This window comes from Bos taurus, chromosome 2 (genome assembly GCF_002263795.3).
Source record: "Bos taurus isolate L1 Dominette 01449 registration number 42190680 breed Hereford chromosome 2, ARS-UCD2.0, whole genome shotgun sequence".
Taxonomy (NCBI): domain Eukaryota; kingdom Metazoa; phylum Chordata; class Mammalia; order Artiodactyla; family Bovidae; genus Bos; species Bos taurus.
In genome coordinates this window covers 104,615,757-104,629,113 of record NC_037329.1, presented here as the reverse complement: position 1 = coordinate 104,629,113, position 13,357 = coordinate 104,615,757, and the positions used below count along the sequence as shown (strand labels likewise).

Here is a 13,357-nt window from a genome sequence, read left to right as displayed (position 1 = left end):
GCCTTAATTACTACCTCCCAGGGAAAAGGAGCTTTTCCGAGCAGCAGTATATAATTCACTGCTTCTCTGCATGTGTGAGTCTGATGGGATGGAGCTCTGGAATGAGAAGCTGGAGCCCCAGACTCCATCCTGGTCTGTACTTGCCTTGGCTTTGGAACCTGAATGCAGCCTTGAATTCTTCACCCGTCAAGTGGGGAGAATCCTGAGGCTAAAAAGTTGCGGGTGCTGGGGGGAGTGCGGGGGGAATCCTACTGGCATTTAGTGGCAGTGAACAAAGTCTGGGGAAAAAAAGCAATTTAATTATGATTATTTTGCCATTTACCCTGTGAGGTAGACCCTTCGTTCCCTGCAGTCCTACAACTTGGCTCACTCCCGCTAGAAAGCACCGATCTCCCCAACCCCTATCAGGAGGTAACCCCTGAGCCTTCCCCCGCTCCCCGCCCCCCTCTCTCCCCAACTTACAAAGGCCTTCCTGGGCGCAGTACCCCTCCTCGAAGGGCTTCCTCGCTCCCAGAGCTCAGTTCCTTGAATGAACGCAGGCTGACACACCTATACCCCATTCACTAATTAGAAGCCTCCCCAGGCTCTGCTTGGGGCCAACTTAAGCAAAGCCTGTGGGCCAATTCCCCAGCCTGGCAGCTGGAGGCCTGCCAGCCCCTGCCCCGCTTTCTCCCCAACCTTCACTCCTGCCCTGCCTCCCAACAGCCAGGAAGAGACATGGGGCTGGCAGCCAGAAGGGGCCCCAAGGGCTGCCAAATGCTCCCCTCCACTCTGCAAAAAAAAAAAAGGGGGGGGTGCGGGGGGAAGGAAACAATTCTTGACTACAGTCGACTCTGTATTTCTTTCCGGGGGAGCCGGCTTTCTGAGCAAGGTCTCCCTCTGCGTCCTGACTGACACCCAGGAGCTGAGCCAGCCCAGATCTTCCCTGGCTTTGTTAAGGAACAGGAGTGGCCCAGGAGGGGAGGGGAGGGAGGGCTCAGGAGCCAAGTGTGGGGAGGGGCAGACAGAGATGGTCCATTTTCCAGTAGGGGGAAAAAAATTTCCTATGGCCCATCCACTCTATTCACAGTGGGGATGAGGGTGACAGAGGGGGCAGTTACTCTGGAATCTAAAAGCCAACACATTTCACTTCCCTAGACCTACCACCCCATCTGTAAGGAGAGCTTATCCTCTCCTCCCCTCCCCCACCACCAACACCAAGGTGTCTAAGAAGAGCCTCCACCCCAGATTCCCCGGGAAGCCTTCTCTGCTTCCTGGGGTCTAAGCTCCATCAGAGGCTTGACACTGAGTCACTGTGTCATGTCACTAGCCACTCAGGCCATTCAGAGGGTTTTCCAGGACCACGGGTGGAATCGGACATTAGGAAGAACCCCAGCGCCCAGAAAACATGCCCCCACATCTACTGAGAACCCTTCAGTCCCCACTCCACTCAGGAATGAGGTCAATGCTGGAGACAGCGGAGTAAGGAAACATCACTTTTTTGGACAGAACGTCCAGTTTCTTTGCCAGGATCATGTTCAACGTTCTGGCACCCGAGGCTCAGACAGGATGGACCTGAAAACCCACGTTCCTGGAGCAGGGAAATGGCGTCATGGGGTCTTCACTGGCTGCATGGACAACACAACGGCTCATCCTGCACACACCCTATGTTAGCATGTTAGCACACGCCGTTCTGATCCTCGTCTGCTGAAGCTAAGTCCTGGAAGGTGTCCTGTGGAGGCCAGCCATCCATGGAGGACAGTGCTGCCCAGCCCCGAACGTAGCCTCAAGGACTCCCCAGTCCTCTGAACGCCAGCAACTGGAGGGCTGGGTCCTAGAGTTTGGCTGGCAGATGAAGGCAGGACTCTGCTTCTGGGAACTGAGCTAAGTTCCTAATAATGTCCGACTGTACCCATCCCATTTCTGAGCAGCACCAAGTGTCCAGGGTCAAACTCTGGGGCCCCCTCTGCCTCCACAGCCACTCCATCCACATTCTGGGCGCTACAGTCTCATTAGAAAAGACCCTGATGCTGGACAAGAATGAAGGCAGGAGGAGAAGGGAACAACGGAGAATGAGATGGTTGGATGGCATCACCCACTCAAGAGACATGAGTCTGAGCAAAATCAGGGAGATGGTGAAGGACAGGGAAGCCTGGCGTGCTGTAGTCCATGGAGTCTCAGAAAGTCGGACACAACTGAGCAACCAAACAACCACAAGAAGCTGCCAGAGGAAGAAGGGTCAATCCCAGACCTTAGTGCACAAGCCCTAACGAGCACGCCTCTCATCCATGGGCGTCCATGATAGCTCAGTTGGTAAAGAATCCACCTGCAATGCAGGAGACCTGGGTTCAATCCCTGGCTTGGGAAGATCCCCTGGAGAAGGGAAAGGCTACCCACTCCAGTGTTCTGGCCTGGAGAATTCCATGGACTGTATAGTTCATGGGGCTGGAAACAGTTGGAGACGACTGAGCGATTTTCACTAACTCATCCATGAAACATGTAAGTCTTGGACCTCAGTCATCTGTTTACTGTCAACTGGGTTCATGCCACATCGAAAGCACAGTTTCATTACCTTTTCTCCAAACAGCCCCACTACAGTCTGCAAAAGGGATCCGATGCAGATGCTTCCAATGTATAGACAGAGAGGTGGAAATCAAGTGAATCATCCCAAAAAGAAACTGCACCCAAGTGCTTAGGCTTTATATGTATTATTTATCTTTACACACTCACATACACATGTCCAGACATGACCCTATGCAGTTGATGCTATCAATTCTTCCTTTACAGATAAGGAAACGGAGGCTCAGAGAAAATATATCTCTTGCCTTGGGTGGCAAGTATGTGGTAGAAAACAGGGGTTTGAACCAAAGCCGTTTCATGCCAGGATGAGGCCCCACAACACCAGGTACAACCTGCAGAGACAAGTGGCCTGCCTGACACAGCCAGTTTGGCCTTTGTTTTAAAGGCTGGCTGACTAAGCATCAGAGAGGAGACGTTGCTTACCAAGATTAAGGCAGCTAAAAGAACCTACTATGTGCCGGGCATTCTGTATTATCATAGCTGACCTCACACACACCCCATTTGAGAAATAAAATCATCCTCATTTCATCAAAGGACAAGACTCACATCACTCAGGTTCTCAGAGACAGGCTTGCATCAGAACGCAGGTCAATCCGCCAGCCAAGGCCAGGCTGCTTCCACCATCATTCCCTGCCCACCAGCTCCTCTCCAGAGGCCTGTGCGGGGGCCCTTCTGTGCCTCCTGGCTGCTGCACGCTGGCCACTTCCACTTCTGAAATCCCCAAGCTCCAGGAGTTGTGCCTCTCACAGTGGCCCAAGCATCGCCTGCATGTGGCAGGTGTCCAGGAACAAACCTTCTGATGGGGTCACAGGCTTTTGCTGCCAGAGGCCCCCACTCCCCTGCTTGGCCATGGAGGCAGAGGGGTTCAGAAGAAAGGGACCCAGGTTAGCTTCTCACCTCACTACTTAACCTGCTAAGGTGGCCCCTCCACTGAGCCCCAGAGTCCACACCTGTGACATGGAGGTAAAAGGCCTCTCTCACAGGGTTGCTGTTAAGACAGGAGATGAAGCAGGCAAAGAAGTTGGTTGCGACCAGGACGGGGGCAGATGGGAGGCTGCCTGCCATGTCAGCGAGCTGGCCAGAGGTTGCAAGGAGAAGCAGAGGGGCTCTGAACACCTGCCAACCAGACCACCTGGGGCATTAGAAGTATTACCTCACTGATCTATGTCTTGGCTGTGGCAGAAGAAGAGCCTGAGCAGGAACCCCCTGGGAGGATAAGGTTTCCCCCCTCTACCCCCCACCAAGCCCAGTTCCTGCACGGCCAGCTAACCACCCTTCTCATTTAAGAATCGGGTTTGGTTCAAACATGCCAATCCCCAATTATCTATGTGGTCTCCATCTACTTCTGGATCTCTGAGGATGGCTGAGCCAATCTATTTCCCACGTCATTTTTTTTCAAGCTATGTTCTCCTGCTTAGCATCCAGCAAGGTGTTCTAGAGCCACAGGAGGAGAAGCACGGGAGAAGAGACCAGTTCACAGGCTGGAGAAAGCAGAGAAAGACTAAAACTAAATGCGGTCCCTGGATATGCAGTCTCCTTGTGATAACCAAACTTTTTTTTTTCCCGGTAGTTTTGTAGTATGTGAGGAGGACCAAGGACAAAACCAAACGTGGGCCCAAGCCTGTTCATCTTCTGCTTCTCCCTCATTCCCTTTAGCACTTCCTGCCCTGCCCTCCCCTCCTGCCCACCCCCCACCCCGCAATCCTGCATTTCATTAAACCAAGAATTTTTGGAACTTGCTCATATCAAAACTAGCAATTGTGTTCCATTTTCCATGGCAGTGAATAGCTAATCTGAGAAACTAGAAGCTAACCTGATCAATGGGCTAGAGAACAGAGACGCTCTCAGTCACCCTCAGTGTCTGACAGCTGATGACTCTAGCTGAGTAACAGCTACCCTGCAGGCATTTCTATAGGAATAATTTCCCCCAAAGAAACTATGTGCATGAAAAGCTTATTTGAAAGCTGAGTGCTAAGGTAAGCAAACAGTGAGAAAATCTAAGCCTCCCTTTTCCCTCTGCCTGCCAGGAAACTCAATGATCCAATCAGGTCAAGAATCACTGCATAGAAAGACACTCATGTCCGCAACAGACAAGTTCTTCTTTCCCCCTGGACTTCACCACCTATCCTAATTCAGAGGCTCCTTACCTCTGGTTTGTTTCTCTAAGTTTCTTTGACACTGTTATATAGGACTTTTTTTTCCCTCAAAGCTCACTCGAATACCTCATCAAAGGAATAGATGGGGTCACTGTTGTTTAGTCACTCGGTCATACCCAACTCTCTGCAACCCCATGGACCACAGCACGCCAGGCTTCCCTGTCCTTCGCCATCTCCCAGAATTTGCTCAAACTCACGTCCACTGAGTCAGTGATGCCATCCAACCATGGGTCATTATTTCTACACAAAGGGAAGAAGCTCAGTGAACTCTAGGCAGGAGTGGAAGGTGAGCAGGGAGCCTGCAGGCAAAGATTCCAACGCGGCCTGCCTCTGCCAGGCTGGTTCAGAACCTGGAGAGTCACATCCTCTGGAGGAGCCCTGCCTCCAAGGCCATAGAGCCCAGAGCCACACCCAGCTTGATCCTGTAGTCCAGGAACTATAAGTCTCCCGTCTCTCCAGAAGAACCCAGGAGCAGCAGCCCTCTAGTCCCCCATCTCCCCTTCCAACATACTCAGGCAGAGTGGCTTAGCAGAGCTAGTTCTGGGTGTTCTGTCCAGAAGGGGGTGGGGGTGGGGGGCCGGAAGGTAGTGATGCTAGCAATCCGTGACAGTGGGTCCCACTCATTCGAGACTATTTTACAAGTTTGAACTCAGTATGCAAATTTATGCAAGACAAGATGCAAAGCAGTGCTCTGAGCCAGAAGTCCCGTTGCTTTTCTCCCCCTTCTTTGAAGCTGCACTGAACCACTGTAAATCAGCCCTCGCCTCTGCCCCCCTTTATGCTGCCCCAGCAACTGCAGATGCAAAGCCTCCCCTGGCCCGCCCGCCCGCCGGCCCGCCGGCCCGCCGGCCCGCCGGCCCGCCTGCCCTGGGACTTTGAATGACTGCACATTTCTATAGCACCTTTATAAGTGCAGCGGGCCAGACGGCCACTTGGGCGGCTCCGCCCCTCCGCATAATCCCCGGCATTGTACGCGGCGGGGAAGGAGGCTGGGGAGATGCTGGAGGGAGCCAGTCCGGCCCGGCCGAGGCCCTGAATTCTGAAAGGGCCCGAACCGGCCCAGGCCTGCTTCCTTTTCTTTCCCTAACATTTCTAGGCACTTCTGCACACTCCGCTACCGAACACACCCACACATTTCTCAGGTCCAGACTTCAGGCAGGTCTCACGGTCCCCCTGCTATTTTTCTTCCAGGCCCACCTACTCCAACCCCCACCCCCCCGCCAGCCCCCAGCCTCGCCTCCGTGTGACTTCTGGGTTTCTTTGAAACCAATTGGTCCCAGCCCATGGGATGCAAGCTCAGCACCCGCTGATGTGCCCAGCCCCACCCCCAGCATCCCAGCCATCCCCAGGAAGCCAGCAGCACAGCCCCTGAGTCCTGGGAACAAAGACAAAAGAGCTAACAGCAAAGCCGGAACTGCTGGGGTTTGCTGCCTCGAAATAAGAAGGGTGTGTTTAAAATTCTCAAAAAGCAACCTGCTCACAGAGGAAGGCAGGCTGGGATGGGGAGGGGGGCGTTATTCTTCAGAGTGGGGGAGAAGAGACGGGTGATGGAGTGGAGGCAGTGGCGTTCAGTGCTAAGGTCTTATCTGGGCCACCCCACCCAACTCGGACCTCCGCATTCTTCACTCAGCATCCCAATCCCTGCTCCAGCCCAGAACCCTCTCCTGCACAGGAGCCTCCAAACTCGCCCTTCTCTCTTCCCTGCACCCCCGGCTCCCCAGCCCCCACCCCCACCCTTGCAAGCCCAGGCTTCGCCCAGCAGTGTCCCCTTCCCCCCAGCCCTCCTCACACTGCAGACACCCTGCTCTTGGCACTTCTTTCCAGGGCACCCACTCAGCTTCCACCCCACATTCCCCGCCCCCCAACCCTGGTGTCCCCTCTTCCCAACGTGCAGCACAAGAGAAAAATGCGGAAGGCGGCTGTCTGGCCATTGGGAGCAGGCAGAGGAGGCAGCTGGGGCTAGCTGGCGGAAAGGAGTCCCATAACCAGGCAGAAAATCCTGTGACATTCTTCCCGTGAACTCACTCCATTGTCCCCGAGTTCCCCTGACGACTGCAGGGAGGAGTGCATGGGAGAATTCCCCGCATCTGGTCCCTTCCGAAGAACCCTAACCTGCCTCCGGGGTTGGGAGGCAAGAGAGTTGGTTTTTCAGGCAGAAAGTAAGCAGAACGAAGAACGAAAAAAAAATACTAAAACGTTTCAGAAGGACGTGTACTACCGCACTTGGTTACAACAGTCAAAATCCAAAGGATTCTATGAACTTGGAGGCCTTTTGAACAAAAGTTCACCCTGCTGGGGGAGATGTTTAGTTTGTCAGAGTTCAGTTCAGAAAACCACAGTACCTCCCGGTGGACCACGGGGTGCTAGCGGGCGATGGAGGAGGGCCGCGGACGCAAGGCTGGGGGGATGGGCGCCCGCGGTGAAAGGACTTTGCAGAGTCTTTTCCCTGGCATCAGCGCTTTCTAAGAGAAGCTGGAGGGAAGGGTTAACCTCCAGGCAGGCTGGGGAGGGAGGCAAGCCCCAGCCAGAAGAAAGGGACTGAGGGGTTCCGCTGGAGGAAGCCCTAACTTGCTGTGCACTCAAGGTCAAAATGCGACCGAAAAAAGATTTCAACTCTGACCCCTACTTGTATTCTCAAGAACAAGCAAAAAACAATAGCAGGCAGAAGGAACGGGGGTGGGAGGTGTGCAGGGGGGAGGGGGTCAAGACCACAGAAGCTAAGAAGGGAGCAAGAATTTGTCACTTTTCTTTTTTTCCTTCCTTCTTTTTGTAAATATCTCTTAAGTTTGAGAAACTTGGTCAGACTCGCTTGCTTTTTAAACAACGGCAGCAGGCAGTGAACACATTTCACCACTGTCTCCAAGAGGAAAGAAAATAATTACAGCTTCCTCCAGACCACTGAAGCAGGAGGCTTTTGTAATTTAAAAAAAAAAAAAACACGCAACAACAACAACAAAAAAAAAAAAAACACGTGAGATATTTATAGTCTGGTTGTGTCCAAAAAAAAAAAACTTTTTGGGGGGAGGGGCTTAGAGCTCCTTACAAAGAATTTCGGAGCCCCCGTTCTATGGGACAGGAAGAGCTCCGTCAATTAGGATGCGACGGCGGGGGGCGACACCTCGCTCCGGTAAGGGTAGTTGCGTCCGGGCTGGGGCATCCTCCCGCCCGGACGCCCGGGGGCCCAGATGCTAAAATGAGCGGCAAGGCTGCCCGCGCCGCAGACTGCATGCAACCGGCGACCTGGCTTGAGTTACAGTGACTCAACGGTTGGGGTCTCCTCGCCTCCCAAATGCTCCTCTTTCATCATTCCACCCAACACAAAAGCGAGCGCCTTCTTCGTCCTCTCTGTAAAATAGCAGCGTTCCTTTTTTTTAACTCCTAGGCAGCCCACCCTACAAAAAGTATGCACAAGTCTTTTCTTCTCACCTCACAATCCCAGAAGGAAGGGACCTCAATGCGCCGCTGCCTTCTCCTAGCGCCCCCTTCTCACCAGTGGTCCCTGGTGTCACCGGTACCCGCCAGCCTCCGCCCCGCACCCCCCACCCCCACCCCGGGCAGCGTCCTTCACCAGGACCTCTCCGGGAACCTTCGGCCGGCGACCACCAGCTCAAGTGGTGCCCCAGATAAGCCTTAAGCTCCTACTCCCACCGATCTGACCAGCACCCTCCTCCCCAGCAAATCTCCCCTCCAAAACAGAAGTCGGGTACCTTCCACCAGGGAAGCCTATGGTAACAGGGATGCCTTCTCTCTCCGTATTATTCCCCAGCAAATTAGTAGCCGGGGATCTTCCGCCCTCTCCAACTCCAGTTCCTCTCCCGGGACCTGACTTTCGGGTTTTCCCCCCTCCCAACAACCACCGCCTCCACCCCAACCCAGAGCCGGCCCAGGACTCTGCTCTTCCTCCGTTAAAACGGTCTCTGAGGTCCCGCCGCACACTCCTTCCCTGCAGAAGGGCCGCTAGCCGGGCTTCCCCCCGCCCACTAAGTTTCTCCCAACTAGTTATCCCAGCCCCGCGTTACCTGCAACCTGCTCGGGGCTGGCGCTGTACTCAGCATCGCCGTGCTTTTCGCAAGTGCCCTCGCCGTGGACCAGCGCCCTCAGGGGCAGCTCGGAGCCCGGGTTGGGATAGCAGCGCAGCCCCTGACCGCAGCGCGGGGTGTACACGCCGCACCGCTCTCCCTCCAGCCGGGCGCACACGGAGCAGCAGCCGCAGCCCGGCTCGCGGACCAGCTCGCAGGGCACGCGGGCGTCGCCGGCCGGCCCGGCCGCGGCGCCGGGCGGGGGCTTGCAGGCGGCCAGGCTCTCGGGCGTGCAGGGCGGGCAGCGGAACAGCACCTCGGCGCGCGCCCCGCAGTCGCCGCCGCCCGCGCCCAGCAGCAGCAGCAGCAGCAGCGGCGGCAGCAGCAGCAGCGCGGGGCCGCCCAGTCTCGGCTGCATGTTGGCGGCGGTGAGCGCGACGGCGGCGAGCGAGCGGGCAGGTGGCACGGCCCTGCGAGCGCGGGAGCCGCCTCCTCCGCTTCTTTCTCCACCCCCGCCGCCGCAGCCGGGTCCTAAAGGGCCCTGCTTCTCCCCGCCCCCTTGCCTTCTCCCCTCCCCCTTTTGGAGACCACCCCCTTCCCCCCGACACTCCCGCGCGCGGGCCTCTGCGTGCGCGCACGCCCACTCGCCCATCCCCACCTCCTCGCATGTAACGTGGGTCCCCTACACCCTCTGGCCTCCTTCCCTTCACCCACTGCCACCCCGGGCTCCCTGACGCCAGGAAAATGAGAATAACTTGGGGGTTTGGGTTAAGATCGACGCGGGAGTGGGCAGGAGTGGGTGCTTTTGTCTCCTGTTTTCGGTTCAATTCGGAAGGACTTTGTGCGCTTCCCATGCGGCCGGCGCTGGGCTCACTGCTGGAGGGAATGCAGAGGACGTCAGGCATGACCTTCAAGTAGATTTCGGTCTACTCCCAGCTGTTCCCTCCATCCTCGGGGTTTCCCTCACTGCTGACGTGCTGCTTGGGACAGTGACTTCGGAGTCAGGAGGCTGTTCACGTCCTGTAGATCAGCCTACCCCCCGAACTGCCCCTCTTAGGGACCATTGCAATTCCCCAACCCTGCAGGCATCTGGTAACGTGTAAGTACCTGAAATGCAATTTCTGGACACTAAGAAATCTCCCCTCTTTCGGGCTTACTCAGCTCCACACCCCCTCCCTCGACAAAGAATCCCTTGGGGACCTGCCTCACCACACCCACTCCAGCTCTGAAGGCATTTGCTGCAGGACAGAACACCCTGCTTCAGGGGTCTTAGGTCAGATCAGTTTTCCAGGTATGGGAGAATGCCCTGCAGTAAGGTCATTTAGAGCTCACTCCAATAAATGCAGGTGGACAAGAATGACCTCCCTTCATCGTTCAGCTTGATTTACTGATTCATCCATCCAAGCTGTCCCCAACTCAGAAATTCCAGACTGGACCCCACTTTAATTATCACATATCTCTTGTAACCCTAACAAAGATTCTTGTCAGATTCTCTTGGTAGGGATTAGGACCACTGAACTGCCTCCAGCCTGGGTCTAATTTCTCAATACCTCCATGCCACCCTTCCACGTGGCCACCTGGCCTTGAAAGTTAGCTCCATGCCCCAGGAAGGCAAGTGCCTGATCTTAAGGAACCAACAATGTTATGGGGGTGAGTTTGGTGAGATGAACAAATAACTGGTTGTCAGAGGCTTTGAGGAGGAGAAATATTTAAATGGCAAGGTGATGGGGATTGCAGGGGTGGATCAGAATTTAAATTGAAGCTTGGAATTCTACCAGGGGACATACAGGCATAGCAAGGGCATCCTGAGCAGAGGGACCAGCTATAGCAAGGACCTGAAAATAGGAAAGCAAGGATGAAGAAAGGAAGGCTTGGAGGCAGGGGGAGGACTGGCAGGAAATCCAGACTTGGGTGGAGGTTTGGCTTCATATAATGGGCAGGGAGGTGCAGCATCCGTGTTTGGGCAGAGGAGTGAAATAGACAGAGCTGGACTTCTGGAAATCACAGAGCTGTATCTAGTGCAGATCTGATGGAACTAAGAAGAGACAGGCATGGGAAGCTGCTGGTCACTCTTTGCTGTGCCCTAGCGTCCTGTGCCAACCTTGTAACATTTGTTTCTATTGGTCTCATCCGTTAGAGTCTGAGCATCTTCAGAGTAGATACACTCTGGCTTGATGCTCTCCGATAAAAATCTATTGCAAACCACAAACGTGAACCACATGTGCAATTTTCAATTTTCTAGTAGTCATGTTAAAATATAGTAAAAAGAAATAGATGAAACCCATTTTAGTATATACTTTATTTAGTTTCTTTAAAATATCATTTCAAGGTGTAGTCTATATTAAAAGTTATTAGAGATTTAACACTCCTTTTTTCATACTAAATTCTCAAACTCTGAGGTGTATCTTATGTTTATGTGTCTGTGTGTGCTCAGTTGTGTCCGACTCTTGGCAACCCCAGACTGTAGACTTGGGCTACAGCTACAAGGACTGTAGCCTGCCAGACTCCCCTGTCCATGGGATTTCCCAGGCAAGAATACTGGAGTGGATTGCCATTCCCTTCTCCAGGAGATCTTCTCGGTGAGGGATCGAATCCACATCTCTTACACTGCAGGCAGATTCATTACCACTAAGCCACCTGGGAAGTGCCAATTTTATGCTTATAGCACATTTCTATTTGAACTAGCCAAAATTCAACACTTTCTAGCCATATGTGGCAAGTAGCTGCCAGATTGGACAGGAAACAGGTCTAAAATATAGTGCCTCGCACTTTGTAGGCACTCAATAAATGTACTGAATGAATGAAAAGTATGGTCTCTGGAAATACTCCTCTCAGGGCCCTGATAATCAGTTGCCATTGCAGTGACCAGTAGCTAGAGATGAAAGGTAAGGCTCAATCATGACACTGTTGAGAGGATAGGAGAGGCATTCATTCATTCGTTCAGCTCCTCACTTATCTTTTGAGACACAGTCTTCTTCCATCTCCTTTGAAGTTCTTGATCTCTTAGCCAAGAACCATGGAGATGAGCAGGCAAAGTAAGGCTAATTGACACATGCCAAGTGCTCAATGAAAGTTTTCTTTCTGATGAGTCTGAAGATCCTCCACCAGTTCTCTTTGTTCCCTGATTAAGAGTAATCCTCCTCCCTGTGTATGCACATTCACTCGCTACCAGCAGCCCCATCTTTTTGAAGTCCTTTCCTAACCACCCTGAAGTCCACAGTCCTACTCCAGAAAGACCAGCTTCTGCTGAGGCTTCAATCACAGAACATCTTCAGTGGACTGAAGTCTCAAGAAGAGGAGCAAGGGCTTGACCAAGACCCCACGCAGGTTACTAGCTGGCCTGGGACTCCTCCATTTTGTTCATCACTGCAGTCCCAGGGCCTAGAACGGCGCCTGGTACACACAGAATGGATAAATCCTGAGTGAACCCAGGTACTCAGCTCCTAGCCCCATGGAGCATATCTACCTTTTCATTTCTCATGAGTTCCTCTGTGATGTCCTTAGGCCGGTCCTGAGAGCCTGTCTCTGCTAAGGATGAGGCAGTAAGGACTCCCTGAGAGATAGGGACAGGCTGCAACTGGTTTACTCCCCTCCCCCTAATCCCTGCCTTTTTCCATTTGAAAAGTGCTTCACAAACCCCACCCTCACAAGGTTTACCGTAACTAAGTACCACCTGTACTATTATTTACATAATATTTTCTTAATGAAAGTCAATCCCCCTTTTTTTTCCTTTTTTACTTAAAGCTTTTTTTAATGCAACTTTATATCACTACCATAAATGGAAAAGCAGTATTGATGGATGGCCATATATAGATAGCAACCATAAAAATAAACACAATGACAACAAAACAATGTTACTCAGTTCAAGTTGCATACCTCTTGCTTACTGCAGCCTCTGAGGCTGGCATACTCCTCTGGTTAACAAAAGATGAGCCGAGTCTAAAGAGCAGTAGTAAAGGCAAGCCTGACCCAAGCTGAAATTTTTCTCCATTAAGTCATCGGAAGGAGAGGAATATTTTTAAAAACATTTTATTGAAACATAACATACATGCAAAACAGTACACGTATCATAAACTTGAGGAATGTTTGAGGAATCCCATATAACCAGAGGACGAGCATCGACAGAAGACCCCTGCCTGCGGCCTTCTAGTGGCTATGGCCGCACCAAGGGGAACCATCATCCTGACCTCTGCTAGCATGGGTGAGTTTTGCCCATTTTTACATTTCATATAAATGAAAACATACAACGTGTAGCCTTTTTGTCTCTGACTTCCCTTGCTCAGCCCTACACTCATGAGATTTGTCCATAATCTTGCATGTAGCTGTTCATCCCTTCTCCTGCTAGGCACACATTTCTGTGGCCTCCCTTCCTGGATGTGGAATTTCTGAATCATGAAGTGTACCGATGCTCAGCTCTAGGAGATCTAACCAGAAAGTCATGCCAAATAAATGTATGACTCTAACCTCCTATCATCAGTTTTATGAGGGTTGCACTTTCTCCCCATCCTTACCAACACTTGGCATTTTCCGTCATTTCTCAATGTATCCATTCTGATAATTGTATCTGATTATGGTTTTATTTTGGAGTTCCCTGATGACTGAAGAAGCTGAGCACCTTTCTAA

The 13,357-nt window shown here is 52.7% G+C and overlaps 1 protein-coding gene across 1 annotated transcript in view; it reads right to left on the bottom strand.

The window, feature by feature from the left end:
- The window catches only part of IGFBP2 (insulin like growth factor binding protein 2), a 28,671-nt gene extending 19,519 nt beyond the window's left edge, over window positions 1-9,152 (bottom strand). Inside the window, 1 exon segment of the mRNA NM_174555.1 lies at window positions 8,735-9,152. Within this exon segment, the coding sequence (NP_776980.1) occupies window positions 8,735-9,152 (418 nt within the window).
- Between the last annotated feature and the right edge of the window lie 4,205 nt (window positions 9,153-13,357).